Raw genomic sequence first — 27,146 nt, forward strand, 5'->3', positions numbered from 1 at the left:
GCTACAGACTGCATTCTGTTCCACTGGTACTGGGTTGGTGCCGTTCAGACTAAGGTTTGAAAAAACTTGCTTAGCTTTCTAAGGAGCAAAAGTTATCTTTTCAACCAGATAAATCTACTTTTCTTTCAGAGGGGACTGTAATGAGTTGACAAGCAAGATGTTTTTAACATTTTCCATATTTGAATGAAAAAATAAAATTGAAAGTCTGTCTTTTAACACATATCAGAGACAGCACATCACTCCCCAAACATTACTTATTACTCATAGAATCATAGAACATCCCGAGCTGGAAAGGACCCACAAGGATCATCAAGTCCAACTCCTAGCTCCACACAGGGCCACCCAAAAATCAGACCCTATGTCTGAGTGCTTGTCCAAATGCTTCAAGCCCATCCCAAAGGAGCCAGCATGCAGCCACCCCCTCCTGAAACCCATCAGGCCTGTCATTGTGCAGGCAGCACACCCCACAGACAGCCTGGGGGCAACCCAGCTGCACAAGCCACCACTACTTAATTAGCAATTACACCTTTAAATTAGCCCAGCTGTGGGCCATTGGGCAGGGCCAGGTGGGCCCAGTAAGTATCTAAGGCCAGGCAGGGGCCTTGCTTAGCTTTCCACATGTGGGGCATGAGGAGGTAATGATCAGGTAAGCCTTCTAGTTCAGGCTGGTGACCCAAATACATACCTGGCTATTGATTATAGCTGATTATGCATTTACATACATTATGTGTTTGTATTTTGTTACAATTTGTCATTTACTCTTCATCTCTTAGTGTTGCCCTTTTTCCTAATAACAGAGCAAATCTCCAGTGTGCTAGCTTACATCAATAATAAATTACATTAATTGCATATTAGTTACACCATTATAAATGTATATTAGATACTGAGTTTAATAATGCAGTTAAATAGGCAGATTTACTTGGCAAACTGCTGAAACTAACTTTTTTGTAATGTGTGAGTATTTGGTTTTTGATTAACGAACCAACAGCTTATATATCTGATATTGAAAAACAGGTGTCCAAAGTTTTGTCTCCACATTGAACTGTTCTTCACCCCCTTTCCTCCTTTCCCTCCTCCCAGCTCTCCCTTCTGTCATTGTGAATACAAACAGCAGGCAAATGCAATTGTCTAAGAACATGGGTAAACTGTTCGGTCTTCCAAAGCAGACACTAGGGAGCAGGAACAGTTTCTAGAGAGGTCAAATCAGTGTGCAAGGTGCTGAGGTTAAACGGGGACAACCTAAAGCACATTGCACTGCCAGGAGAGGGCATCAGTCTGAGGAAATATTACGTATTGCTTATTTCTCACCCTGCTAGAATAGCTCACAATCCTCTCCTTCTGAACTTCACTATTCACTAGGGACGCTGCTTCTAATTAGCTGTAGCTTGAAACGTCTGCAAGCTCACCTCCTGTCCAAAACGCGCCACGAGGCTTTGTGGTCCTTGCAGGACATGGACATTGCGCCACGCAACTGGAGCACCCACAGTGGAATAAAAGTCATTAGGGATGACCGATACTGTGCCTTTGGCCATCGGGTTACACGCATTTGAAAGTACAAAGAAGGGGCCTCTGCAAAGGCTTAGCCGTCTTGACAGTTTAAAGGACTCAGATACACCGCAGCAGCTAGGCTGGGCTTACATGGAGGACGGCTTCGAGTCTGGGTAATTTCTGCACTGGAGAGGGGAATATTGTGTTTTGTGAGGAGGTTAATTGGTTTGGGGAAAAAAAAAAAAAACACACAGAACTTAGTTCTGCTCCCGCCCTCCCAAACACCCCTGTTTAGTCATGCAAACATTCAAATAAACCAATAACAGCTTGCCCGAGGACAGGCTGTTATAAAACATACAGACAAGTTCAAATACAAATATGCTTAAAATTTAGGAAAAAAAATACAGAAAAGGTACCAATTACCCAAATCAGGCTATTTGGGCAGAATTAATATGCATATTTTTTTCCCATGTATGACTTTTTTTAGCCTTTACTTACCTGTTCAAGCAGTGCTGGTATATGGACATAAGCCCTTCTGAAGAACCCCTGCCCTACTCAGGAGCACAGAACAGATGATACTTTGCTCTTTTGTTTTCTCCTCATTATTGAAGTACGTGCCCTGGAGCCTTATCTACTGCCCATGATTCAAAATGTGGTCTGGAGAAAGATAATTAATTTCCTTTTCCATCACATCCAACTACCCAGGAGCCACCACTAGTGAACTGATCTCCCCAACATTCCTGCAAGCCAGAGAACTTGCAGTAGGAGTAATTACAGGAGTAGCAGTGTTAATAAGGCGTGTACACTGATGGACAATTGAGACACTGATGCACAATTCACAAGTCTCAGTCATTTGGAATGCTTGTTATAGGGGCACATTCAGGGATTTCTGACATTAATATGTTTAGATTTTTCTCTCATTAATTGAATGCATAACCAATCCTATAACTGAATGCCAACCTCAGGCACCCCCAAACAGCACATTAATAGTGAGCATCTGTGAAAGGCTTTGGTTCAACTTCTGAAGGACTCTGTTTCAGAGGCAAGGCTGATTCTACTTTCACACGGGGACAGCCAGGAAGACAGCAAACTTGTCTGCATGTCTTGATTTACCGTGCTTGGCTGTAACAGCTTTTTTTACATAGATGTGAAACTGTAAATCCCTGAGGGCTCCACCACATTCAGACAGGGGATTTCTCTCCCTCTTGGTAGCTCAAGGACATATGGATTTCACAAAGATCAAGACCTTCAGCTGAGGCGCTAGAACAGACACAGATGACCATACAGAACTCACCTTGTGATTAATTCCTTATTGTGTAAGAACAAATTAATAGTTAAACTTGAGAGAGAGAGCACCAAATACTCTTCAAGAGTTTCACTGATGAGAGAGAAGGGCTGTGGGGAAGCAGAATGGGAGGCCTACAGCACAAGGCAAGTCAGCAGCCAGGGAGCTGAATCACCCTGGCCACTGCTTTGCTCTGGTTTTTCCCAGCTTTTCTGGTGGTGAGGAAGTCAAAGAAGTCACTACGCCCTACTGCTACACTTAATCACCACATGCCACAAATCAAGATGGTATAAACTGCAATTAATGCAGTGCTAATACAAGGATGGGTGTAATCACAGTAGCTAAATGAGAAGGGTGCTAATTGTTGGTCATTGACATACTTCAACTGATGAGCAGCCTATTAGTGTTAGAAACGAGCGAGGTTTATTACTATCACGTTGTGTGATCAGCATGTCTTTGTCAAAGTAACTTCCTGTGGAATTAAAGTCAGAAATGAGCTCCTCCTTAAACGCTAAGAAAGGGTTTTGTTGTTGCTGTTGTAGTTTTGTTTGTTTGTTGTTTACTGAGGCAGTTAGAAAACATGGTTTGGGTTTGCTTTAATTCTGACCATCAGTGAGATGGAAGGTGGTGAGGAAAACAGAAGAGGCCTATCTTTTTCTGAATTTCTCTTCCTCTGTGTGGATATTATCAAAGATCCCTGACTTAGATACTTTCCAACAAGTGTTTCTTAAACTGGCACTGTAGCAGGGTGTATTTAGTCTATCTTTGTTCCCATAATACTCCTATCATCTCTATTTATATGTAAGTAATACACATATGTATAATGATTCTTCACAAATTCATTGTGTTTCTCTCTGGTGCTCGTGTTCACCCTGTTAAGTAGCTAGTTCCACCTCTGAAGGGACCTGCAAATGTATTACAACTTTGAAAACTTTTGTTGCTCTGGAAAGCACCTTATTGTATTAAACACAGTTTTCTCCATTTTTGTATTGACTTGCAGATGTTTACAGTGCATGAGAGTAAATGAAGCCCCCTGGCTTCCTTCAGCAGTTGGTTTAAAGCTTTAGGTTGAGTCACTGCAGTGAATTTGAGAAGGCAATCTAAAGTCTTTTTGGAATAAGCCCTTGCTGGGATTTGTATCATCTGAATTCTGTTGTGATAGCCTGTATCTCTCATTTTGAAAATTACATGACCCTGAAGGTACGAAGTGGTGGCTAGTGGTATCATGCTCTATTGTTTTAAAAGCTGAGGATTTCAGTTAGATGTCATTCAGCAAGGGAGAAAGACTTAGGCTAGTACCAGTGAAGATAAGAATGTGAGAAGAATAACGATGTCTTTAAGGAGCATTCAGGCCTTGCATTTCCAGCTGTTCTGAGCAACGGTAAGGAAAGAAAACTATCAGTTTCTGAGCTATAAAAAGCACAGACCTTTTCCTGCTCTGCTGGATTATAGGAATCAATAATTTCACATTTTCTACACACCGTGGAAGTAAATGCTTGATCTCAGTCATGTCATCGCATGGCAGATCAAAGCCCTTGGGATCAAAGAGATTAAAGCACAGGTTCTCAGAATACTGTTTTCCAATTGGAAAACAGATGAATTTATAAAGAAATTTTAACTAATGAGTTCTTATTTAAAAATAAAAAATACAGAAAAAGTAATTACATCCCAATGTAAAAACAGTCCCATTTCCTTATATTCCTTTACAAGTGTTTCATCCTGATTTTATCTGTAGCATATTTCTTTATGCCACCTGTTTCAAAAGCCTAAACTCAAAATAGTTTGACAGCAAATTATCTGTGATATGGCTCTTACTTCTGTCCTGAGGGTGTCTTGCCCCTTTAAAGTAAGGACATTTTGCATCTCACAACCGCAACACAAGGAGGTGACTTGCACACTGCTTTTTTTCTACGTGCTGCCATGACAAGATGGAGGCGAGAGTTTGGAGGTGGCCGAGTTGCCTCCATACAGAGGAGGAGCATACCTGTGTGAGTCGGGCCCTGATCAAACCTACTGAGATTATCCCAGCTCTTGCATTGTTCCAACTCTGAATGTTAGAGGCAGGACCTGGACACTTTGTAGGAGGTTAAAATAACACTTTATGGTGTAATGACTCTTAGTTTGAAGACATACTTCAGTGACCCAAAGGATTCATTACATGCAGATTCATTGCATGCATCCATAGACCCAATTTTCTTATTATTATGGATTTGCTATCACTGACTTTTCTCTCTAATTCCAGTTTCTTAATATGAAAAAAAAACCCACAAAACTTATGTTTCAACATTCATCAAGTTTTAGTCATTCCAACACAATGAAACATCAGAGCTAAAGACATTTTCTATTCTATGGTAGGTTGAGAAGCTGATGATGGGCTTTTACTGTCCCTTCAAAAAACAAGGTAGTTTGTCAAATTCTGTCGTTCTACTAAGGAATGAATGTGCAACAAATTGCAAGAACAGATGTAATAAACAGATTCAATTACTGGCAGACCTAACCATCCCGTCTTTTTCATATGGGACACTAGTCAGACACATTCTTCTGTTTGCTGAAATAAGTTTTTTGCTAGTATGCTGGGCTCAGGACCCATCTTGAAATGGATCCACACAAGTGGATCCCTGAACTTCAAAGAGGCCAATCATATGAACACCTTGCAAAGAGTTCCGTGGAAGGCCAGGGTCGTTACCTGAGTGAATTTCAACCTGGAGCCACATTATAAAAAAGTATTTCCCTTTGAAAGGAAGTCTCTCCTCCCAAAGGTGTTTTTTATGATTTTCAGCATGAAATGAATGATCTCCTGGATGACAAAGAGCAAATTAAACAGGCCAACCTTGAGAGTTAATAGGCTGCTGGTTATTTATTATAACAACGATATGCCTGTGCTTTCCAATATGCAGCAATTAATAAACTCCCTTACCACAGGACACCAGTGTTATCCATAATGTTGTCAAAACCATTCAAGTCGCACTTTGTCTCAACACAAGGAGAACTGTATGAGGATAAAACATTTCCTTTGTCTCGGGAAAATAGAGCTATCAGTCTGAAAATAACATCAGTACACTGTACAAGCTGGGCTGTAATTAATCTATTTTCTCACTTTTACAAGGCATTTGAGGCCTAATTTTTGAACGATTCAGAGAAAAAAAAAGGCTGTGTTCTGTACTGTCTGTAACTATTTTTTACTTGTTATAGGTATGTGTCTTTATTCTGAGTGACTTTGGTCATATTCTCATAGTTTCTGTTGACTTACGTATGTTGCCTTGCTTTTTTAATTGTAAAGCAAAGATTAGAACTCAGCAGAACTTTTAAAGGAAATATCTTTCAGCAAAAAAAATGGATTTGGGTATTCCAGTACATTTTGTCAATATATATTAATTTCAAAGTTTGTTGGTTTGTCTTATTTATTTTTTTTTTTAGATCAAAATATTTCACTTACACATATTTAAAATAATTTCAGGTTAGACTTTTATTTTTAATCCATTTTCTTTTAAATATTGTGGTATCACTTGAAACCCAAATCTTCTTAAACTTTTTGAGAGTGAACCAAAAATGTTGTTAGTTGTTTTGCTCTGTTTTTTTCAACCATGCTGTAAGGTTTCCTAATCCACCTGCCTCAAAAATTCTGCTGGCAGAACACTAAAGCTCTGAGAATGGCCAGTACGGGTCATTGTTGTGCATGTTTTAGGCCTACTTCATGAGGAAGTTTTTGCCTTCCTATATAAAAAGATAAGACCAAACAACAATATTATGCCTCATGTGATTTGTTTAAAAACTGTTAGTAGTGTAACTGACAGCAATGAAACTCATTGCAGTAATGAAACTAAGCGTAAATGTTTCCACACTTGGGTTGTTCGTCCTCTGGGGCGAGCGCTGTGACTTGCAATCACAGAATGCCCAAATGCATCCAGTAATGCAGAGGATTTATAAACAATATTTTCTAATTTCTAATATTTTAAACTCAGCAAGAGTGAACAGTTATTAGTCTAAATGTGCAGAGCACTTTCTTAGGATGCCTCCGAGACAGCAAGCGCATCTCTGCCACTGAAGCAGAAAGAAAAAGGTGTTACTGAGAGGCCTGTTGGGGATCAGTCTGTGGGTAAGGAGAGTTTGAGTTACGGTGGCACAGGACGAAAACGAAAGCAACCAACGTCACATCTAGCCAGCACAGAGAAGATGCTTTAATTTGATTTTGTTGGGGTGAAAAAATTAATGGTGAAGTCAGCTTTCCATTTTGAGGAGTGTGGGTGTCACAGCTCAGATATGAATAATAAATGGCAGAGCGCATATGAAAAACAATTTACCATATCCAACAAATAAGGAAACTAGTCTGCAAATGTTTTTAATTTATGGTTAGAAGTTAATTTAAATGAAAATGAAATATCATTGTATTTGTAACTAATTAACCAAGCAACACTCAAGCTCTAATTAAACACCAAGCATTAAGCAGTTAGTACCAGACTAAAAGGTAGATATGCTGAACTAATGCTGAGGCATGTGCATGAAGGGCCAGAACAAAAAGAAATGTTAATTAAATGATAATGTCAGAGGGACAGAATGTTTTCTCAGGATACTGGTCTCCTGCTGCTGAATAAACACCAAGGTGAAGTCCAGGCATCCATCAAAACTGCATGCCAAGCCCAAGCACAAGGAAAGATATTTGTCTGGAGCTCTTGTACAGAGGTGCTATTCCTCCTGAGGAAAGAGTACTTCTGCATTTTTATGGGCTGCTTGACAGGCATTGCTGCTATTGAGGGCCATTTCTCATGATGGTAGTATTGATTCAAATGCGTTTTCTGTATGTTCAAAGAGGATTAGTAAAGTACACTTAGAAATTGGCTCTTGAATTGAAATTGGCTCTTGGCTCTTTTTACTTGTGTATGGCGGCTCCAAATTTAGCAGTGGTATTCCTGGGGGAGTTCGGCCGCTCATCGCGATAATATCACGATTTCACCTCAGCTTTTCTCATCCTGCTCCCACTGTTGTCTCTCCTCACTTCCTAACGCCTCATGCATTTCATTTTACCACAAGAATCATATTTTCCTGCCCGCAGAGGCTCTCGATGCGGACCTGCTGTAACACCCCCCGTGTAACACCTCAGCGTACCGCCATTTCCCTCACGGCCCGGCCCCGGGGCCGTGCCCTGCGTGCCTCCGCCCCGCGGCGGGGCGGGCCGGCGGGGCTGGCGGGGCCGGGCGGCCGGGCGGCCCGCAGCCTGCCCGGCGGGGATGTGAGTATCGGGGCCTGGGCCGGCCCATGCGGGGCCCTGCCGGGGCGGGCAGCTCTTGGGGGGCGGCCTGGGCGGTAGGGCCGGTTCTAGCCGCTGACAGCAGCCGGCCTAGAAGGCCGGGGGAGCCGGGAGGGAGCGGTCATCTGCGCTCTCGGCTCCCGCAGCCCCGAGGGCCCTCTCGCAGGGGCAGGCGGCGTGTTCCCGGCTCGGGCCGGCGCGTCCTGCTCTGGGCGAGCCGCCTGTCCTGGACTGTCCTGGAGGGTGAGGCGAGGGGCCCCTGCTGGTGGGCGCCCTGCGGGGAGCGGGGCCGCAGACGCTGCCTCAAAGCCTCCGTTGTGCTTTGGTGCCTGTGGGGGTGTGCTCTAGAAGGGCGGTTTTGAGCATGTTTAGGCTGGAAATAAGGGGGTTTTGTTTGTATTGTTCATCTGTCAAAGAACCCTTCTGTCTGCTTAGTAAGTTGTGAAGCCTCTTGTAAACTTCAAGTAAAGCCTGTGGAGCGAGAGAGGCGTCGGGGTGTTGGGCTTGAGGCCTAGGAGGGACACGAGCAGGTGGAGCGGGCTGCGTATGAGCAGGAGCCTCTTAGGTGCAGCCTGACCTGGCCAGCGTGCGCACGCGTGCTTCAGGCAAAGATCAGAAAGTGTGTTTCTAAAGGAGCCTGGTAACGCGTTTATTTGAGGTTATGTCAGCTCATAAAGCTGGGTGCACCTGCTAAGACAGGTACTGCTCAGTGAACTTAAGGGGGCTAGGGGAGAGAAGCAAATGCTTCCATTACTTCATTTCTGCAGTTAACCTCATATGCATAATTCACTAACGTATGTTCTTCACTAACTTCTCTTCCCTACTGGTTATTTAAAAAGTTTTAACTGTGCTGGTGGGAAGTGAGTTATGTTACTCAGCCTGACCTCACTGCTGAAGAACAGTGAAACAACAAGCAGGTGTTCCTTTCGGTAACTATGGGAAATAGCGTCTGCAGGAACCATTCCCAGTGAAAAGCTGATAATAATAAGAACTTGAATTTATATTTTGGGAATTCAATTAAAAATATTGAGTTGCATATGTAGTTCCTAGAAGCAATGACTAGTTTGGTGTTTGCTTTTAAAGGCCACACAGAAGTGAGTTGTATGAAGACGTTCCATCAGTATGCTGGCCTATCGTATATTCTCCAGACTACAACATCACTTTCATGGGACTGGAGAAACTGCATCCCTTTGATGCAGGGAAGTGGGGAAAAGTAATCAACTTCTTGAAAGGTAAAGTATGAGAATATACCACTTAGACCAACATTTGTACAAGTTGATTAAAAGAGGTGTAATTAGTGCAGGCTTCTGTTAGTAATTGCCGATATACTAGTGACTGTACATCTTCACTTCTCCTTGTATAGATTTAAGCCATGCACTTTAGTCGCTATTGCAGAGCTTTAATATTCTGATGTATTTGCAGATTTAAATCCTAACAAGTTAAATTGGTTGTAGGATTTGTGAGGTAGGTTGAATGTCATGTGTTACACATTCTTGAAGGTCTTCCACATGAAATACTGAAAAGATGAAATTGTGTCTTGTTAGAGCAAACATCCTACACCAGGGCTTTTGAATACAAAGATTTATTTCATGGTTCTTTGAAAAAAAAGTTCTTGTCTGCTTTACTAAATAAAGCCCGTGGTTTTGTTTTTGGCTCCGTCATGGTGTCTGTACATAGTGAAACTTGTGAAATGTGATTGAAAATACAAGCTCATTAAAAGATTTGCTCTCCCCAGAGGTGTGAATAATACTAGTCAGAGTAACCAGCTTGGTTGAATTCATTCTGGCCCAGAGCTTTAGAAGGCTGAGTAAAAAGGAGTAGGAAGAAACATAAGTATGGCAATGTGTTAGACAATCTTGAAATATTCCAGGTCTTTGTGATTCAAAAGGAAACATGAACTGTGCAGAATTTCATTTCTTGGCCATTATGAGAAAGATTCATGTGGGATATATGAGAACTATTTCCGCCTCTGAAGTGAGCGCCAGAATACTGACTTCAAGCATAGCCTGAGTCAGGTGCCTTATGTGCCTGGCTCAGTGCCGTGTTTTGATACTCAACAGATTTGTAATGATTCTTACATTTTCTTTCAGTGCAAGACTAGTGTATGAGAACAGTATTTCCTTTAAGTTTCCCCTTGAAGATAGGTGCTATTTGTATTTTGAGTTCTTTCTTTTGAAGACTAAGCCTGGATCCAAAACTGAATGCAGACTTCAATTTTGTAGCAGTGATTGGAAAATCCTTCCCATGGTAGCTGCAAGCTTACAGTTCGGCTTGCAAGACCTGCGTTGCAGTTTGGGAGTATTGTGTACAGCTTTCTGTAGCCAGTGTGCTTCCATTGCTTTTGTACCTGGTGTAGCAAGAAAGGAGACATTCCATCTGGCTTGTGAAACTGCAAGCGTTAATGACCAGCTTGCTGCGGGCTGTAATGTAGTTACTCATGAGACTGCAGACAGTCTACTGGCAAATAGCACTTCTCGGTGTGAAAGACCAGTGCAACTTGTATAAATCCATTCTTTTATCAGCGTCATGATATTATTCTGATAATGTCTGGGAGGAGCTTTGAGACCTCTAGTGGCAGGCAGAACTTTTTGTGATGGTGCTCGTTATTGCTGTTTAAATAAATTAGAAGATACAGAAATACTTGAAGGAAATAGAAATGTAAGAACACGAGTTAGTGAGATCCTATAAAAACTTGACATTTTTATCTAAAATTTAAGTTTGTTTGTCGAGTTTAAAAAAACAAAAAAACCCACACCTTTTTCTTGCCAAGACAAAGGTTATCCAAGAGCCAGGCCTGTTCAGTTTATGTGGGCCTAATGACTCCTTCAGCTGATGATCTTTTGCAGTGAAGTATTGCCCTTCCTACTTTAGGCTACCTTTTATTCATTTAACTGAGGTTGAATGAATTCTAACATTCCATTTAGTAGCTGAATCTGCCTTCTAGCAGTTAACTATCCATGTCTTGGATTCTATGAGTAACTTCTGAATCAAAATCTTTGCCTTTCTGCTCCTTCTCTGTGTGAATTCTTTTCCTCTAGCTCTTTTCTACGTGAAATATCCACTCTTCCCTCTTCATCTCTAACACTCCTGGTGTTCTCTGGCTCTGTAGTAACTTCTGTTAACAGCTGATCTGCACAGTTCCTATTATCTTCTAGAAAATCACCAGTGAAAATCTTTCTACACTCACTTTCTCCTTCCTCAAGAATGAAACTGTTAGCATTTTGGCTTTACGTCTGACATGAATGAATGAAATGTTTCTCAAGCCACAGTCCAGAAAAACATAAGCTTGCCAAAGTAAATATTGTTGCAGGTGCTGCTCTTGCATAACACTAAGAACAAAATCTTTCATATTTTTGAATTGATTTTCCTCTACTCCAAGTGTTAGAATTGAAGGAAAAGCATAGTTTTAAACTGCAGCCCTGTAACAAATACTAAATTTAGTCTGGGAAGATCAGCATGATGCCTTATATTTGTTGTTTGTAGCAATCATGCAAAGCAACGATGTTTTTCTGAAGGGCTTGGGTTTTTTTTTAAGTCAACCTAAACTTCAACTTTCTGGCAAGTATGCATTCAATTGTATCATCCTTGTTCACATACGGAAATCTTGGAGTGATGTTTTGTAACTTGCTCTTTTAAAACCAGGTTTTAAATAAACTATCTTTTGGTCTCTAAGGGAAAGAATTAATAGCTGCTCATTGGTATTTCATGAAATTAAATGAAGGTAGGAGTGTGACAGATATCACAGTTACGTGTAAATGTTCACTGCCATGAATATTCAAGTAATTATTATTATTATTATTATTTTGGTGCTGCTTTGATTTAGGGAACTGAATACTAGTATCAACTGTGGAATTTCTTAAAGCATATTAAAGGAACATTTGATGTATGAGCACTAAGATTTCTCACATGTATCAAGTCCTAGACTGTAAGGAGTCTTGTGATTGTTTCTGTCCATCCTCTGTTAGTACCAGTCTTTTCTTTCAGTTTTAACAAGACATTACCATGATTACACTGTGAAAAGTTTCTGTAAAAAAAAAAAATATAAATAAACATTAATAGTTTACATGTATAGAGATTTATGTATTTGGAAATATATAAACACTGAGTAAACACAAAGGGTTGCACTGATTTATGTTACAGATGTAGGAATTAAGTCAAGGTCAAAGTAGCTTCTTAGGCAATGTGGAGTGTGGGAAGTTAAGTGATTGTATACAATGACAACTACAATTTCTCTCCTGTTGTTTCAGAAGAAAAACTAATTGGAGATGACTTGATTGTACAGGCACGGGAAGCTACGGATGAAGATCTCTTGGTTGTTCACACGAGGCGCTACCTTAATAAACTAAAGGTGCTGTACTTACTAATGTGTCTGTCAAGCTAAGTGTCTAGAAATAATGTGAAGGGTAACATATATCCTACTTGATTCATTATAGGATCATTTTTTACAGATTATAGATCAGTTTTTCATATTTTGAATTCAACATTCACTTTGAGAATAGTGACAGAAAATCATAGAAAGACTAGGCAAGCCAAATTACAGAACATGGATGGGAAGAGGGTCTACCATCTTACATAGGCATATTTCAGCAAAGTTAAATGAACATAAGAAAAATCATGATGTTTGAGATTCAAATAATATTCTCCTTACTACCAGGGATTTGGTCTTAAAGTGTTGTTTTGTTTTACTCTAGTAAAATCTGGTTTTGAGGTTGAAATTTTATTGAAGAGCCCTGAAACTGAATATGTTATTTCATATTATTTAATGTGAGGTTTGCTTTATGGATTTGAGTTTTATATAATCTCAGAAGAGCGTCTGAGTAGGAATTCTGTCATTAGTCTGTTGAGGGGGGAAACAGTGGTTTCATACTTAGAGACTGACTGTGTCAGTGGAATACAAGAGCCGAAAGATCAACATGGGGCATAATCTCGTGTGTTATCTGTGTGTGGAAGTTTCCAATAGTGGCCCATACAAGGTTAAATATTCATGAAGAAAAAAGAGCATGAATTGGGTATTTATAAATGAAACATCCATTTGTTAAACTTGTTTAAAGCATAAACATGTGAGATCTTTGTTTCTGAAAATGTATTGTCATCTGTAGAAGGAATTGGATAGTGGCATGTGACACTGCTTTTTGTTGGTAACTCTTTACTAGGAGGGAAGGGGAGATATTTATATTAAAAATAATCTTGCATTTCATAATTCAAAAGAAGTTACTTTGAGTCATCTTTGTCCTTCCACAATGAAAGAGTCCTTGTATTGCTATTTCTGGAATGTTTTATTCTGTGTAAGAAATCTATTATTTGTGTGACTTTCTCACTTTTAATCCTTTTCTGTGTTCTTTTAGGCATCTTCATTCATTGCTAGGAAGTTACTTGCAATTTCATACATCATTAGATTTGATCTTATTGCAGCTGTTCTTGATACCGAGCTTTTAATTCCATGGAACCACCCACCTCTTTTTACTGAGTCACTTCTTTGAAGCAGGATGTAATGTGCATAGCTCTGTTTGAAATACAATAATATTTTTAGTACCTGTAGGGTGGCTTCACAGAGAATTGTCTGATAACCTGTGTCCTGGCGTTCAAAACCAGTACTGTCTTGTGCTTCCAGATGTCATTAATTGTATCTCTTATGTTGCCCTTTTACTTGAGAGCGTATTTCCTACGCTTGTAGGAATTGGAAGATGTCATATAGGTCATGACTGTGAATTCCTGACAAGCAGCAAAGACAAAAGTGGTTAGTTGCAAATGAAAAATAGCATAGCTAGACATGGTAAGGCACAAGGTATCCTCTCTGCTTCCTTATGTGAAGTCTTCTGTGTTACTGCATTCTAGTTTTTAATTCAGACAGATACAGATCTACCAAAAAATGGCATAGTTTTGCATTATGTCATATAAAATTTGAACATGAATTTGGTGGTATATTTCCATGCACGTGCAAGAAGAAATGGTGTTTGATACCTTAACAGAAGCTGAAGAAACTGCCTAGGATGATTCTGCATTTCATAATTCAAAAGTAGCTATTTTGGGCTGGGGTTGATTGTAGTGGAAAAAAAAATGCTGTGCACAAAGTAGATCAAGCAGTGTACTGTAAATCAGTTCTGTTTTGGGAGAAGGGGTGTACCTGTTTGCCTGCTTAAGGTGATATGAACAGTCCTTAGAACAAAATTTGGTGTTTTAAATTGAGGTGACTCTCCTCTCTGAGATATTCCTTTGAAGAATTTAGGTCTGTAAAGTAATGACTAGACTTTGGATAATTTGCTTGCTGTCTCTGTCTCTTCTCGCCATCTTGTTCTAGTGTTATGGAAAATAATGAATTTCATGTATATCGGCATTCTGAAATTCTGGAAGACGTTAGGCAATGAGGTTTAACCTAGTTTCGCACTTCGTAAGTCTTACACTTGAAACGTTTTAATCTGACCCAGAAGTCTTATGATAACATAAGTGAGTGAATACTGAAATGTAAATAACATGGGTAATGCTTGTGTGTCAGTCAAATGTGAGATGTGCTTTTTCTGGAACTGACCTGAATCAGGTGATAATCAGTTGAGCTTACAAATTTTAGTGTGTTTTTATATATTTGCAAATGATGTCGATGTTAAGAAAAAGTAATCACTTGGAAACTTAAATTTTTATGTCTAGTGAAAAGTGCATGTGTTTCATAAAAGAAATCAAGAGAAATCAAGCTATGTGGACATCTTGTTATGTATGAGATCAGTATATCACATCAGCGATTTATATACTCCTTCAAAAAGGAGCATATAGATTCTTCAGAACGAATTTTACATGGGCCTAGAGGGCTCTGTTCTTGTGATTACAGAGAGTGTTTTCTAGTGTGTTTTGGCTCTTGCCCTGTCATCTGAGTGCATCTGCTGTGAGACACAGAGGAAAGACAGTAGGGCTCTTGGGCATAAAAGCAGTAGAAGCAGCCTCATACAATCAGTTCAGCCTGTGATATCTCTGGCTGTTTGAGGTGTTCAAGAAAACAGCACAAAATGGATTTGGGCTGTGTGCATTGCTGTAGTTGACCATAGATGACTTGGTTGCTGAAAACATATGGTTTCGGTTTGGATAAAACGAGCACCACTGCAGGTCCTTACCATTCCCCTGCTCCTGTCCTCAGTTCATGCAGTTTCATGCTGTCACCCATTCTCTGCTTCCTATGTCATGCTTTTTCCTTGGTTATTTTTTTTCAAACTTCATTGGTGAAAGTTTTGTGAAGGCTAGTAGTTGTTTTCTGTAAAATATTCATTAGAAAATCATGAGATGAAATAAATGTATTTATTTTCACCTAAATTTTTGTGCAAGTGTTAATGTGTCAGGTGAAGGAATATAAAAATGTTATTTTAAAGATTATGGTATTTGAATAGAACACTGAACGGGAGGACTCGGTTACAGGGAGAAATACCTGACAGGCTTCAGTGTTTACACTAATGTGCGAGTGCAGCAGAGCATTCTTTGCAGCTAAAGTGTCTGTTTAAGCCTCTTAAACAAAAGGATGAGGTAGGATTTGGTGAACAGTGATTTGTTTCTTGTTAGCATTCCTAACTCTTCAGTTGGAAGGCTGATACACAAAAATTGCAGTTCTTGGTTGGTTGGTTTTCTTGGGAGTAGCGCCTGGCTACCATTAGATTTTATCAGTTCAGTAATTTATGAATGCATTATTAATAATGTTGCATTCATACCTTGACCTGGAAGCTTCTGTGATAATTGCAAGCTTCTTAGTCTCCTGATTGTTTTTATGTTAATTCAAGTTAAAAATGTAATTTCATTATCTATTGAAGATGAGCATAGCTTTGTCCCAACTGACCTTCTAAATAAAAAAATTGTGTTAGAAGCTTGGTGTTGGATTTTTGAGTCTGTGAATTTTCCCTTAAAGCTGGGACCTGCTCCAGAAACTTATCAAAGATTTAAACACAGTTTAAATTTAGATATTACAGATTTTTTTTTTTAATTTGACATGTTGTTGGCTATTTTAAAATGCTGGAATGCGATGAATGCATAACATGAAAGGCAATACTTCAGAGTTTGGTTTTGGTCATTCGTGTGCTCTTTGTATTAGTGCAGGATGGTCAGCATAAAAGCAACTACTTTAGCTTTATCTTCCTAATATTAGTTTTGCAGTTTAATTTTTAGTCCTTGCATCCTTACTACCACATATTCAAATACTTTGAAAAATTGTTTATCCTTATTAAGAATGGAGGTTTTTATAGTCAAGGAATAACAGTTGATAGTTATTATGATTTTATTATAAAGTCCTGCGAGACTATGCTCATTAAATGCGTATGTTACAGAGTCTGGGCTTAAACAAGGACAATTGAGAACTCTTGAGGTTTTCTTTAGTTTCAGGGTTTTGGGGGATGTAATACACTTGTGGGGGATGTTGCACTTAGCTAAACTTAATGATACTGCCTAGTAGTTAATTTGGGAGGAGGGGATAATGAAGGAAAATATACCAATTAAGGGTTAACCCAACTTCTTTACTCCTTTTAAGAAAACAGGGTGTGATTTTTAATTGAGACTTACATGTATACATAGTTTTATCTGAAACACGGGAAAGTAAATATATATTCTTGTAAATCGTCTGATCAGCAGTAGGAATCTGTTAAGTTACAGACTTACGTATCTACTAGAATGTTGTTAGGGAATCAGTAAATTGGCGATGACTGAGTGAGAGCAAGTATCTAACAAAAGAAATAGTAGCTGATATTTCTCTATAATATATACCATTTGAATGCAGAAAATAGTGATTTTTAAAATTCATGTTTGGTGGGTTATTCTGTATCAAAGGAAGCTAATCTTCATTTCTGTGAAGATTTATGCTATGGCAGCTAACTGACAGCCTGGAAAACATAGTTAATATAGTCCTCATCTATTCAAAATAATTTCTTATTTTTACAACTTGAAAAAAGTATGCAATTATACCAGACCAATTCCTTTTGAGTTCTTTTTCGGGCATATACGTAGCTGTTCTGCAAATGTGTTGCAGAAAATGTTGGAAAACAAAATTAGCACACGGAAGAAAAAAGCAAAACTACCCACAGTTTGAGGCAATACATTTCTTAAATGCTACAGTGGTGTTCCTTGAGAAGCATTTTCATTGAAGTCTACAGCTGTATTCTTGAATCAGACTTTCTTTATAGTCAGATGTTTCTTTTTCCCCCATATGTCAGGAATTGCATAAACACAGTGAAGTCCAAAGCAGTGAATGTTTTTGGACTTGGAGCTGCTCTGTAAAAATCCTCAACTGTGAATAGAAAGCTTTGTTTATTCCTTACCAACACCATTTATGGTTTTCTTGCAATCACTTAACCTGCAGGAGGATAGTTGTTGATTTGAGTCTTCCTTGCTTCTGCTTCTTCCCACTGAGATTATTATTTTTTTTAAATTCAAGTGTTTAAATGCTGAACTTTTATGATGACCTTTCAGATTTGTGATAAAAAATGTGTATATTTTATCCAAATGTAGCCTCTTGCAATTCCATTTTAGAATGCCAGGATTGAATCTGGTTTGTTACATTGTGCTTGTTTTAAAGCTGAAATATCTTGCAAAAGTATTTTACCAAGTCATTAGAAAGCAACTAAAGCATTTTGTTATTGACAAAGAGATGATATTGATACCTGAATAATATAAATGATAAATGTTATTATAAATAAATTTACAAATGAACTGTTGAGAAATACCACCCACTTACCTCCAAAAAGTAATGTTCTGTAGTTAAAGCATTGATAATTGTGAAGTCAAAGGAGCTTTTCTGAATACCAGAAAACTCTGAGATAGTCATATGATTGTCTTCTGTTAAAATTGAACGATTCTGCATCCTATCATTTGTAGATAGAGAACTTAATAGATAGCAATTGCTGAGATATCTAAATGTCATCATGAAGACAGGCTACGTTAATTGGAACTTTTTTTCCACCTTGTAGTGGTCATTTGTTGTGGCTACAATCACAGAAATTCCACCAGTTCTCTTCCTTCCCAACTTCCTTGTTCAGAGAAAAGTTTTGAAACCTCTGCGAACCCAGACAGGAGGAACAATAATGGTAAGGTGTTCTTGATTCACTTTTTATCATATTTATGTAAACCAATGAGTTATAAAACTTTGTATAACGCAAAGCCTTGAACCCTGAAGTCCTGCAGAGGGAAGCAAGTTAGTGTACAGTCCTAAAGTGAGCAAAGTTTGGCACCTGTTAGCAAATACCAAGGTGAAGGGAAAACCTGATTTTATGGTCTGTAATGTTCAGAGGCAGTAGTAAGGGGGAGCCTGTGCAAGCCATGATAGAGATGGCAGGACTTAGAGCAAATATAGAAACTGAATAGCTTTGAACTGTGTTCAAATTCTAGGAATGGGAGGCTTCAAAAATAATCAGGTAGAAGGTGTTTTAAAGCACATGCTTACCTAATGGCTGTGGTTTGGTTACTGTAGGTACTAGGTAAACGTTGACGTTGAAAAATCGCATTATGCTTGGTTTTAAATAGTGTCTATTTTTAATGAAGCAAGTTACTCTTTCTTTTGTTGTAGATACTGTATAAGCAGCTCAGCTGAACTGGGGTGAGATGTAGCCTGTTTTCACCTTAACTGATCTGTTTTCTGATTAGTTAAATGAGTGCTCTGGGGAGAAGAGCTGTGTGTCACCAGACACTTAATTTTGCCAGAGAACTTCTATTAGAGATGTTGAAGAAGTACGAAGAATGAAAACAATAGTTGGAACCAGGAATGAGTTACTTAAACCGCGTATTGAGGAAAAGATGCCTTAATAAGTTTAAACCTCTAACTAATGGAATCCTTTCTGCCCTTTATTCATTACTTGTCAGAGTAGATCTAGAGTTCAGAAACGGTACAGCATGGTGCCAGGAGATGTTAACAGTCCCAGTGTCTCTTCACAGGCACTGAGCTGTAACAGTTACATAAATGGAGAACAAATAATCCCATCTGAAATCCATAATATTATGATACAAATGGATTTTTGCTGCCTTTTAGCTACCCTTTCTGAAGGCAGCTGTTAGTGGGTGCACGTGGAAAGGATAGAAGCAGATACTGCTTTTTCCTGTATCTCTTTGAAGCCAGTTACTGAAGAACATTATTCTGTGGGTTAGCAAACCTTTCAGAATATGTTTATGCCAGATAGGAGAATACAATTTATTGCAACCACTAGATATTAAAGGTGAGCAAGACTGGGAAGCTATAATAGAATGATAAAGTTAACAGCATTACTTTCAGAAATAGGCTATTGAGTAGCTTCCTGTTTCTGTCAACCGTAACATAGGTATTTAGTAATCCAACTGTGCACTGGAATTGAGGCTTCATATTTTTAAATGTTTACCTTCTTGAATGTATCAAGGATTCATTCAAGACATCAATAATATGATAAGCTTTTCTGTGATTACTGCATAGAAGACAATGCAGCATGGTATTCAGAAACAGTTAAAATACTGGATTTGAGAGTTCAGTGTGAGAGAACAATGCAAGGGAATATAAAAGTCTGATGAAGCAATTTTCCCAAGTATTTGGTGAGGCTTGTGAGATTAACAGTCACTGCTCTCATTTGCGTGTAAGTGGATCTGGGCACTATTTAGTTTGAGTCCTCCTGGGTGAAATGATAGAGAGCCAACTATAATCAGATTTTTAAGGTAATATGAAATATATTGCTTTTCTGTTGTATTTGTATGTCTTAATGGTAGAACAACTTAAGGTATGATGATCAGGAAAAAAATAGCAGTTTATATAGATATCTAAGTATTCTGTTAAATCTGCAGCCTAACTGCTTGATTTGCAAGTGTATATCTAAAAGTGACTGGAGGCTTTTATTCTCCATACCTTCTCAGATTTCAAAGCTTAATGGGCATGCTGTGAATTAGGCAAGTAAAAAACTTGCAGCGCAGTTGACAACAATATACAATTATGTGTATTTATTGTGGAGGAGCAAGAGTTACTTAAATTGAAAGAATATTATGTTTTGCTTAGTGCTAAAGACTGAAAATACTAACTAGAAAAATGTTGAGCATCTATTTGTATTTCTTCAGTATCTTGTTGCTACCTTTAGAAGTTTTTTAATCCCAGAAGAAGTCAGTGGAGCCATGACAGTGTCCTCAAGAAGTGCTGTATCAGCAGTACCCTGAATTTCTTGTAGTAAAATATCCTGGGTGTTTGCATTTATGTAGAAATATTGTCATTAGGGAATGAACCTGATGTAGACAGTATCAAGTGGGGTTTGGGGTATTTATGAATGTATTCTCAAGCAAGCTATGTTTCTGATGCCAAGGTGCATAATATAAGGACTCCACTTATTTTTCTGTAACATTTTTTATTGACCTGAGCTTTGGAAACATGATGGCATACGTAACTAAGGGTTTATCTAATTGTTCTTGAAAGCATATGCTTTTTTTATTATTTATTTAAAGTTGGTGGGCTTCAGACAAAGCCAATGGAAATTTTGGTCTGTTGTTCTGAATGCATAAGAGGGTACATAACTTTCTGAAAAGTAAGAAGTACCTCTGGAAGGAGGAGAAGGTTGCAGAGTTCGGTTTTAATTTAGATTTGTGAGTGGGAAGCAGATTTCTTTTAAAATAAGTTGTATATGTCTTGCCCATTTTTGGCCACTGTCCAGCTGTTTTTGTTCTTGGCTCTTAAAATCCTTTTCCTAATTCTACTTTGTCTTCTGTTGCTCAGTCTTCTTAGATGTGCATGTTACTTAATGTCAAAATGAGGTAAAGAAATAATATAAAAGTGTTTGTACAGCGTAGCAGCATCAGATATGTTTTTTTGGAGCCTTGAAAGCCTGCATAAGCAGGAGAAAAACAGAAAAACTACTGAAAGTGTTGTGGGTAAACTTTTGGATTTATTGCACTATGGGAGGTGAGGTAGCAAAGTACAGCTTCCTTTAACAGGTGTTAACTGGTGAAAGGGAGATGTAAGAAGTTGAACACAGCGCATCCCCTACTGCAAGCCAGCATAAAGCCACTGGAATATTGTTTTCCTGGTAATTTACCAGGAGCTGGTAGATAGCACCAAACCGTTTTTGCTGATATCTGTGTAGTCAGCTTTCTTTCAATGGAGTGTGTGGCGAGTTCTGGGGCAGTTTTATTTATCTTTTAAGCCTTGTGTTATGGATTGGCTAGTAGTAGAGAGGGGCAAAAAAAGATAGCTTTCTGGATTCATGTGATTAATACAGTCCAAGGTGTTTAAAAGTTTTTGGTCCTCACTCAGAGGAAAAAGTAGCTTCCTTCCGTCTCCATTTAGTCCTTCAGTATCACTTCAGATTCCTGCACAGTTCTCTTCTGCATTGTGTTGCTGACCACAGTCAATAATGGTTATCGAGATGAGTCTGCTTTGCAAAACCCTGTCTGAGGAGGAATGTGCAGTGTCCTCCTTTACTACAGTCATGCTGTCTGTTTTTGGGGACAGTGGTTACAAGGGATCACAGAAATGGTGGTAGTGAAAAGTGATACGGAAGAGTGCAGAGTTTGCTAATACACTACCTTTGATATTTCTCAAGGGTCTTGACATTCCCTCTGGTCCTGTCACTAGTTACCTGTGGGAAGAGGCCGACCCCCAGCTCCCCACACCTTCCTTTCAGGTAGTTGGAGGGAGCAATAAGGTCTCCCCTCAGCCTCCTCTTCTCCAGACTAAACAACCCAGTTCCCTCAGCCGTTTCTCACAGGACTTGTGTCCCAGGCCCTTCACCAGCTTCGTAGCCCTTCTGTGGACATGCTCCAGGGCCTCAATGTCCTTCTTGTAGTGAGTGGCCCAAAACTGAACACAGCACTCGAGGTGTGGCCTCACCAGAGCAGAGCACACCTGCCTGGTCCTGCTGGCTGCACTATTTCTGATACAAGCCAGGATGCCGTTGGCCTTCTTGGCCACCTGGGCCATGTTCAGGCAGGTGTCGACCAGCACCCCCATGTACTTGAAAAGCAGTTTTGATTCACAAGACAATAAAGTTTGTACGGTCCAAGTCAGAAGTACAGATAATCTTATGCTGTGCTCAATGGTCCTGTTTATCATGAAAATTCTGTTGTTTTTGTTCTTTTTAATGATTTTAAACAACATAGGAAGATTGGTTGTTCATGAGCAATCCCTAGGAAGTATGCTAAATAACAGATAATGTGCTTTTCCTGTAACTTAATTGGTATTATGGTTCAGAAACTATAGTCTTTTTCTCAAGATCTAATTTAAGATGGCATGTTCTTAGTAGGATAATGTTTACCATCCAGGTAGTTTCCTTAATAATAAACTAGAATTGTTCAAATACTAGGGATGGATAATTCTCAACTGTCCAAACTTCCTTGCTTGTATGATATGCAATACATTTGTTCCATAATTATGGAAAAGAATACTATGATGTTCCTTTTTTATTATAGCTAGTAGCTAGTAATATATTCTTTTTAACTTATTTTTAACCTGTAGATAAATGCTTGCTTGAGTCTTCCTAGCCAGAATAAGTCTTTTTTTTTTTTTGTAAAATGTAATTTAAGCCTTGATTATCTTTTCTCTGTTAATACTTTCCCTTCCTTCAATGTCCTTTGACTTTATAGGAGTGTAACAGGCACAGTTTTTTTTTTTTATTGAAAGTCAAAAGATCAGTAATGTTCTATACTGTGCTTGTTACATTATTTAAAAAACAGAAATAGCCACAGGACACTTCATACTGTGGCATTTTTCTGTCCCCACCCACAGCTGAAGCTATGTTGATCTGTATTTTCAAGATTTGGAGCAAAGGTTCCTCCTGTTTCTTACATGAGCAGGAAGGATATTAGGAGGTTCTTGCTCTCTCTTATTCCTACCAATACTTGTGCTTTCACTTTTTAGTTTGTCTGCTAGGGGTCAGTGTTCGTCTCCTCAAAGCACAGTTAGTTTTAAATCTGTTTGACTGCCAGAGAATGAAATACAGATGTGATATCAAATATTTTTTCAACTAATTATGCTGAGAACAGTTTTGTATGGTTCGTATTCAGAACTCTGATTCAGAATGACCTGCAGTAGTAAAAACATCTGAAAACTCAATGGGCGTGTTAGAATGTCAAGAGCTGCGTTTGGGGTGGGAGCAGACAGCGCTAAATGTTTGCTTCATTCGTTCATCAAGTTCTTGCTGTAATTTTCTTAAGGCAGGAAAACTTGCTGTTGATAGAGGCTGGGCAATCAATGTGGGTAAGTACAAATGTAATGCATTAAGTGATACCTAAAACTGCATTTAAAATCATTATTTTGATTCAGTGTGATGTGTATTCTGTTTATAATAACAGAAAGTGACTGGATTGTGTTTATTTTAAATCAACTTTAAAGGAAAAAATGGTAAAAGTCCTAGTGGATTTTTTTATTCACTATCATCCATGTTGCAATTTTATAACTAAATGAAAATTATTTTAGAAAGCAATAAGGTGACTGGGTAAAGATATGGTACATACCTATGTAGAGAAAAGTGTTTGGGTTGTAGTGGTGAGGAAAAGAAAAGGATAAAGGTGTTCAGATTAGACGTAAATATTTCAACAAAACCTTCCATTAAATTATACAACAGTTCTCCTAGACATTATCAGCCAATTTATATATATAAACACCAAATCAAGGGATTGGCTGATGTGCACGAGAGTTGACTCTAACTGGTACAGCCCTATTTTAGGCTGTGCAGTTCTTCCTGAAAAAGACTTAAATGAGGAAATTATGAAGAATGAGTGAATATGTCTGCTCTCTTGCTCATATTAAAATAGCAATGTAAAACCAGTAGTAAGCTATTGAAATAATATTTTGTCATGTAAGACTTAGCTTGTCATTTTCACACAGCTCATCAGTTACGGGATTTTCCATTATTCCTTACACACACTTGATATTTCTGAAGGCAATAAATCCTGCATCTGTGCAGCTTTCCTGTTGTTTTTTTAAAGCAAATTTCTGCCTTGAAATTGGAGATTTGCTGTGTAACATGTCTAATATAAAACTACCTTTTTATTCGTCTTTTAGTAACAAATAATACTTTAAAATGTAATCTTCTACAAAGTAAATATCCAATATTAAAAATTAAATACATTTAAAAAAAAACTAAAATTCTGTCATTTCCTGACATATAAGAGGGGGTTGTTAATTTTTTTATTTTTTTTTTTGCCTAGATATTTGTAGTGGGTTTCTTGGTTTAAAATGTTCTGGGTTAATATATAAAAGTATGTGTTTTGGGAGGAGGAAGACTAAGTACTTTTCGTTATACGTAGCATACATCTTTGTTTTAAAGATCAGTTCTTAAAGTTTCCTTCAGGTTTGACTGTTTGTGTAAATAAACAGAAAGATGATGACGTGTGCAAATGCTGATAAGGCCATAGTTCTTAGGTATTTTTTGACCCAGCATTCAGCATGGGGAAAGAACTTTCCATGTGTCCTTTGCATTTGCCCATAATGTTAATTGGCTTCATTAGCAGTATGTCTTCACTGACTTCAAAGCAGTACGTCTTGTTGTGTGGGCACTACCTTATGTGTGTGCATTTCTCAGTCCCTGCTAGGTAAAAGGGACAATGGCCTTCAAACTGGGCATCTGCTGGTCCTTTGTGTGGTGGCCTGAAAGGTGCCACAAGATGTGTACAGAAACCCTATGCAGTGTCTTGCGGTGCTAGGCTGGGGATTGACAGCTCTAGGCGAGATTTTTCCGAAAGGAGAAAAAATACCTGATGTGGTCTGTCTCTTTGTAAAGACCATGCATGTTCCCTAGTATCCAGCTTTTCACCTCTTCCACATTTTTATGTTTAGGAGGTGGCTTTCATCACTGTTCAAGTGACAAAGGTGGAGGGTTTTGTGCATATGCTGATATCACACTGGCTATTAAGGTAAGAAATATTCTTAAAATTGTATTTACTACTGTTAATGCAAATGGAAAAAAATCTCCACATAAATTAATGAGAACTCTCTAACATCTTAATCAGAGAAAATGTAAACTAGAGACGGATAGGAATAGGAAAACGGTGTGATACTTAAAGTTTCAGAACACAGTGCATATGCAGCTATTGTTAAGCGGAAGGAAGAATTGCAGGGGTTGCAAGATCTTGAATGTAAATATGAACCACTACAATTGCATTAATAATCTTGAAAAAAACAAAACCTACCACTAGCAACAAAAAAACGCACTCAAACCAGATTTAATATCCTCAGTGTTAATTATTCTAGCCTTGCAGTTGAACCTGCAAACTCAACGAGTTTCAGTGACTACAATGAAGACTTTGCAGAGACAAATCCTCTCTGAATCAAGCTGCGCTGTACAGCCCTCAGAGTAGTTCAAATTCATGAATAAAAACGTGGATGTCTCCAAAATAATCACTGAATGTGAACGAATTCATGTGCTATTTAGCTGTTGAAAGGCTGAAGCAAGAGCTTTCTGCAATTAGAGCTTATTTTTATCAAGTGTACTATGGTATATTTGTATACTAGAATATTTATAAAATATCAGTAATAATCAAAACATAAAAAAGCCCTAATGACTGCAGCACACTAAATGACATAACACCCTAATTTCTGTACACTGTAATTTGCAGAAAGTAATCCAGTGTTCTGTTTTCTCTAGCCTTAAAATACAGATTGAGAAATTATAGTGGATGACAGTTTGTACAAAATTTTATTTTATTTTTTTACCATGTCGGTATTAAAAGATAGGAATTTGGCAAAGTTAAGATGTGAAGAATTATTTTTTTCTTCACAGACATGGAATAACAAATGAGTTTTACTAGCTTAAAAAGTGACTTTAATGTATACAGTCCCTGCTGTGGCTTTTTAAAAATGGTGGATTTTACGCAGTCAGATGCCATCACAATGGAGCGTCTCCCTTTCAGCTGATAAGCCTCATGTGTGCCATCATTTGTGTCTCAGGAAAAGGGCTCCTCACCATTTGGGGGCCTACGCAGCTATTGCTTCACCCTGTCCCAACCCAAAGTTACTGCTGTGCCTTTCTCCATGCTGTTGCTGGTTCCATTCCTGCCTCTGACAGCACCAATGACACAAATAGCTTTTTTAATCCCTAGTTGGACCTGTCCTTTTTGTTTGGCTGGTGTGAAGAGGCATACTACCTATGCTTGCATAGAGCCAGCACTGCTGTAGCAGCATTTACTTAGTTTCCTGGACTTTGATATGTTTTTCGGTGCCATTGGGCTTAAGCCTAATGCAGAGCCTGCTTCGTAAGATACTGCGTAATGCTGTAGAAGGATATGTCCTTGGTCCTACGTTGAGTCTGATACCTTTTGTGAGAAAGAGGATATAAATAGAAAGCTTTTTCTGCCCTTTCTCCACCAACATTTTCTCCAGGTAGGTAAATACCTGCACAGATGGCTGTACATGCATTTGATACGATGGAAATGGATAGTTTTTAATATATAATCACAAAAAATTATGTGAAATAATTAGAAATTTTGTAATAAATTTTTTTGGAGTCCTTTGGAATGCATACCATTGAAGCCAAAACAATAACACACTGTGCAAACTTCAAGTCTTCCGTTAATCTGTCACCTACGTTTGTAACTTATCTCTTCATCTTTTCTTTGCTCACATATCCAGTTCTTATTTGAGAGAGTACCAGGGGTGTCCAAAGCCACGATTATCGATCTGGATGCTCACCAGGTGAGTAACGTACCTGTATTCAGTACTGCGTATGTTTTGCTAGAAGTGTGCGATAAAGATCACTTTTCTTATAGTAGCATAAAATGTCAATTCACAGAACACAAAGTTATTCATGGACAGTGGAAGCTGTTAACAGTTGAGTTGTTTAATTATCTTATGTTCCAATGGGCTGATGAGCCAGTTCAATAAAATTAAACTGAGTTGTAGCTCCATCGTGTGGCTAGATGTAAATATATTTTTGAGTTGCATGCTGATCAGTAGCATATAGTCTGAAGAGTAGTTCAGTATCCCAGAAGAAACTGAAATTTCTTGAAATGGAATTACAGGTAGTTCAGCTGCTTGATCATTGCAGCAATCTTTGTAGGAGATGAATTCTACCTTCAGTGTTTTAATAGAAAGATTGACTTCAGGCTAATGAAGTAAAAAATAAATCTCTTCAACCGATAAAGTGATTTGCTGTGGGTATTGAGAACAAACCTCCTCTTTAGTAGGATTTTCAAAAAAAAAATCCTAAAAGGAAGGAAGTAGCATTTTTAGAAAAGCAG

The 27,146-nt window shown here is 38.5% G+C and overlaps 1 protein-coding gene across 4 annotated transcripts in view; it reads left to right on the forward strand.

The window, feature by feature from the left end:
- The window catches only part of HDAC11 (histone deacetylase 11), a 44,659-nt gene that overhangs the window by 8,376 nt on the left and 9,137 nt on the right, over nucleotides 1-27,146 (forward strand). The window contains exons 1-7 of one of the 4 annotated variants that reach the window (XM_067002875.1): nucleotides 7,267-8,000; nucleotides 9,102-9,250; nucleotides 12,266-12,366; nucleotides 17,945-18,061; nucleotides 23,124-23,166; nucleotides 24,748-24,824; nucleotides 26,539-26,601. In XM_067002875.1, the coding sequence (XP_066858976.1) occupies nucleotides 7,999-8,000; nucleotides 9,102-9,250; nucleotides 12,266-12,366; nucleotides 17,945-18,061; nucleotides 23,124-23,166; nucleotides 24,748-24,824; nucleotides 26,539-26,601 (552 nt within the window). In that variant the 5' untranslated portion in view covers nucleotides 7,267-7,998. Of the gene's footprint in view, nucleotides 1-7,266; nucleotides 8,001-8,094; nucleotides 8,262-9,101; nucleotides 9,251-12,265; nucleotides 12,367-17,944; nucleotides 18,062-23,123; nucleotides 23,167-24,747; nucleotides 24,825-26,538; nucleotides 26,602-27,146 lie in introns of those variants that run through there. The other 3 variants (XM_067002873.1, XM_067002874.1, XM_048046185.2) reach the window with 3 other exon arrangements.

Source organism: Anser cygnoides, chromosome 10 (genome assembly GCF_040182565.1).
Source record: "Anser cygnoides isolate HZ-2024a breed goose chromosome 10, Taihu_goose_T2T_genome, whole genome shotgun sequence".
Taxonomy (NCBI): domain Eukaryota; kingdom Metazoa; phylum Chordata; class Aves; order Anseriformes; family Anatidae; genus Anser; species Anser cygnoides.